We start from the raw sequence: 4,003 nt of genomic DNA on the forward strand, positions 1-4,003 counted from the left end.
TAATTATACTTTAAATAAAATAAACTTGACATTATAAAAACGGATCTTCACTTTAAAATCAATTAGTACCAAATAACTATACGCCTTGCATTTTTATGTAAAAAAATATTTTGCACAATTACAAATAATTAATACGATTACAATTTAAAAGTTTTATAATCTTATGTAACATAACAAATAACAGAAAATGGATGATGCATTTATAAGTGTAAAACAATTTTACACTGTTAACTAATATTAATTATGTATTCAATTAAATCACTCTTTTATTTCAATTTAAACAAATTAATAATTTTTATATTTTACACTGTCGATCCATTCAATTAAACCCTAAAATTAATTCAAAATAATAAAATTTAATTATTCATTAAATGTTTATAGATAGTTATTATTCTTAAGATAAGAAAACATAGACAAATTCATTTTAAATAAAAATATAATAATTTAAAAACAGAAATGCAAAGGGCAAGGGAAATAAATGTGAGTAAGGTAAGAACGCGTGGTTCCCCGTGACTCTAAACCGCTGTTATATACTCTTTTCTCTCTTCTCTTCCCTTCTCCTCACAATTCCCACCCTACAACAAACCATCCCTCATCTTCGATTCCATCTCTTCAATCAAAAAAACTCCTCAACTCAATCTTCAATCAAACTCAACCATCCGATTCAAATCCATCCATGGATTCATTCCAAGAACCACCACACACCTCGCAAGAATCCAATCACAAAAAACGCCGCAAAATCGGTGACACCACCGCCGATCAAAGCTCCCTCACTCTCATGCGGTGGAGATCTGAATCGGACCAGAACAACTACTCCAAAAAACTAATCGAAGCTCTCAGCCGGATCAACTCTCCATCAACCACCAAACCTACACCCGCCGGTCAAGTCCGCGAAACCGCCGATCGCGTCCTCGCCACATCCGCCAAAGGAAGAACACGCTGGAGCCGCGCGATTCTCGGAAAATGGAAGAAACTCCGCAGACATCACCGTAAAGTCAAGAAAGCCGCAACCGGATTGAACAAAACCGAGAGGATGACGAGACGGTTACCGGCTGTGCAGAAGAAAACGCGCGTGCTCGGCCGGTTGGTTCCCGGTTGCCGGAAAGTACCTTTACCGAATCTTCTAGAAGAAGCTACTGATTATATTTCTGCCTTGGAGATGCAAGTGCGTGCTATGACTGCTCTCGCTGAGCTTCTCGCCGGTCGAACATCGGCGGGACTCGCCGGTCAAGTGCTGAGTTGACCCGCGCGCGTTGTTTATAGCCTAGGCTATATTGCGCCAGGTGTTACTTAATTTTTTTTCTTTTTATATTGTTTTTTTATTTGTTTTTTACTTTTCAGATTCATGTATTTTATTATCGTGTACACTGTACATGCCATTTGCTTATTCCTCCATTTGTGTTCCACTGTCCTAACCCTTTTTTTTTTCTTCTGTTTTTTATTGTATTTAATTTAATTTAATTCAATGTGAATATGCCACTCTATTTTTATCAGTTTTTTTACTACTATTCGGAAAATAAATAATGATTTTTTACTTTTGTGATAATTTTTTATAATGATAGGAATATACTGATAACTTGTTTCCAATTAAATTGCAAGAAACGGCAACCATGCACTAATTTTACACTGTCAATCAATGATGAAGTCAGATTAAAAATAAAAAAAACTTGTATGACATGGCAGAACGATATATTTTAATTGGATGACACTGTAAATTTTTTTTACACAGTGCATAACCATTAAACTCTTTTCCCTTTTTTTTATTCTTTAAGATAATATAATTTCTTTTTCTTGTTAGTGGTACAATTCAATTATAAAATGCAGACAAATTCAATTATCAGATGTTAAAATAAATGTCTTGTTCAAATTTGAGATTTTTATTTTCTCCAGATTTAGCTTAGATTTAGCTTAGGGTCTGAGTCTAAGTATTAAATATAGAGGGGACAATCTTATATTATTATTAAGAACATGATATAAGACAAAGAAACATCAAAACTATGAAATCGATTTGGGGGCGATAAACCTTAACTTTCGCACTGTTCTATTCGTGTAATCATGGATTTTGTTGATCTTTTCCCAGAAATCGACCCTACTGTTCAACACTCAACTCATGTTGTTGTTGCCGAAAGTCCGAAGCAGACACAGAGGAAATCGTTTGCACAAGTCCTCAAGGGAGTTTGTGATATCCCTACTTCTCAATTACCTCCACCCATCATCAAAGGGGACGGACCCTCTATCACTATTCCTGAGGATGAATACAAAGTTGGGCTTGAAGAATGCAAATTTAATCTTCACGGCAGGGTGATTTGGCCTAAAGGTAGGGGTGCTCAAAACCAAATCAACCCAATAGAAAACCGCAAACCAAACCAAACCAAACCGAAACCGCAAAAAAACGCATTTAGTTCGGATTAGTTTGGGTAATTTTTTAACAAAACCGCACGGTTCGGTTCGGTTTGCGGTTTGTATTTTGTAAACCGAACCAAACCGAATCAAACCGCATTATGTTACAACCTAAATTTTATTTAACTCACATCCAACCCAAAATTAAACCTATTATACATTCACCTTCTTTGCCACATACATCTTCCCTCTTCTTCTATAATCTTTACTCTCCTATATTCTTTCTTTTTCACCTTCTCATTTTTATGTAGATGTTCCGTATTTCAGTTTCATTTTTATCGCACATCTTCTTCTCTAATCTCTCAACACTTTTTCTTTTTCTTTTTCACCTTCACTAATCTTTCGTCTCTTCTATTTTTTTTCATTATAATAATTTTATATTGTTTTATGCTATTATGTTATGTTTAATATTCCACTTTTGTCTAATTTAATTTTTACATATTACATGAAAAATTGTTGTCAAAATATGACGAGTTTTGTTGTTATTTGTTAGTGTATGAATGTCTAAATATAAAATTATGTTGTCATATATATGTGTATGTATGGCTCAATAAAATATTTGTAAAAAACCGAACCAACCGAACCGAACCAAACCGCATTAGTTTGGTTTGGTTTGGTTCGGATTTTTTTTAAAAGTCAACCGAACCAAACCAAACCGCACTATTTTTTCTCTTGCGGTTCGGATGATTTTTTTCGTCAAAACTGCCCAAACCGCACCGCGAGCACCCCTACCTAAAGGTACTACTCCCCTCACAGTGGTAGCTTTTAGAAAGAAATTATCTCTATTGTGGTAGGAGGTGAAGATCTGGGGTGTTCAGTCTTTGGGAAAGGGTTTCTATGAATTCACATTCTCAAACACTGAAGATATGAGAAGGGTTCGGACTTCTGGTTCCATTAGTTTAAACCCAGGTTCACTGAAATTGTTCGCTTGGACGAGAGATTTTAATCCTGCGATACAAAGCAATACTTCTGCTTAGGTGTGGGTTAGATTTTATGGGCTAGCGCAGGAGTACTGGAGATCCAGTATTCTATTTGTTATTGCTAGCAGCTTCGGCACACCTATCTGTATTGACTCTGCTTCAGCAAAAGCTAGGGTGGACCGAACTTTTGAGCAATTTGTTAGAGTTTTAATTGATATGGGCTTGAGCTTGCCACTGCATCATAATGTCCTGGTGGAAAGGGAAGGGTTTGCCTTCTTCTCAGATATAGAATATGAGAATTTACCTGAATTCTGCAGTCACTGCAGGAAAACGGGTCACATGGTTCAAGACTGTAAAGTATTGAAACCACAAACCAGTGCGACAATTCCTAAACCCCAGGCTATTTTTGTGAGAAAATCAAATCCTATACCACCCGAGGTTGTTTCAACTCCAGTTGATCAAGAACATGGCGCGGTCCGATGTAGTGAGCCTGGTGTGGTGAATACTGATATTGATCCAGTAGTTGCGTGTGAAAGAAACTTTGATCCGGTAGTGATAGGAAAGGAGATTGTTGTGACTCCTAATTCTCAAAACTTTGTTTCACAACCTTCTGCTGAATCAGGTTCTCCTACGTCCTTCTTTGTTTGATGTTACTCATGACTTGGTGGTGCATAATGAAGGGT

General features: G+C 36.2%; 1 protein-coding gene across 1 annotated transcript; it reads left to right on the forward strand.

Moving 5' to 3' along the window:
- Positions 1-500: 500 nt before the first annotated feature.
- On the forward strand, positions 501-1,395 carry LOC131629597 (transcription factor bHLH149-like). Its single transcript, XM_058900384.1, has one exon. The coding sequence runs from the start codon at positions 677-679 to the stop codon at positions 1,241-1,243; it is 567 nt and encodes a 188-aa protein (XP_058756367.1). The 5' UTR covers positions 501-676; the 3' UTR covers positions 1,244-1,395.
- Positions 1,396-4,003: the final 2,608 nt, after the last annotated feature.

This window comes from Vicia villosa, unplaced genomic scaffold (assembly GCF_029867415.1).
Source record: "Vicia villosa cultivar HV-30 ecotype Madison, WI unplaced genomic scaffold, Vvil1.0 ctg.000585F_1_1, whole genome shotgun sequence".
In the NCBI taxonomy this organism is placed as follows: domain Eukaryota; kingdom Viridiplantae; phylum Streptophyta; class Magnoliopsida; order Fabales; family Fabaceae; genus Vicia; species Vicia villosa.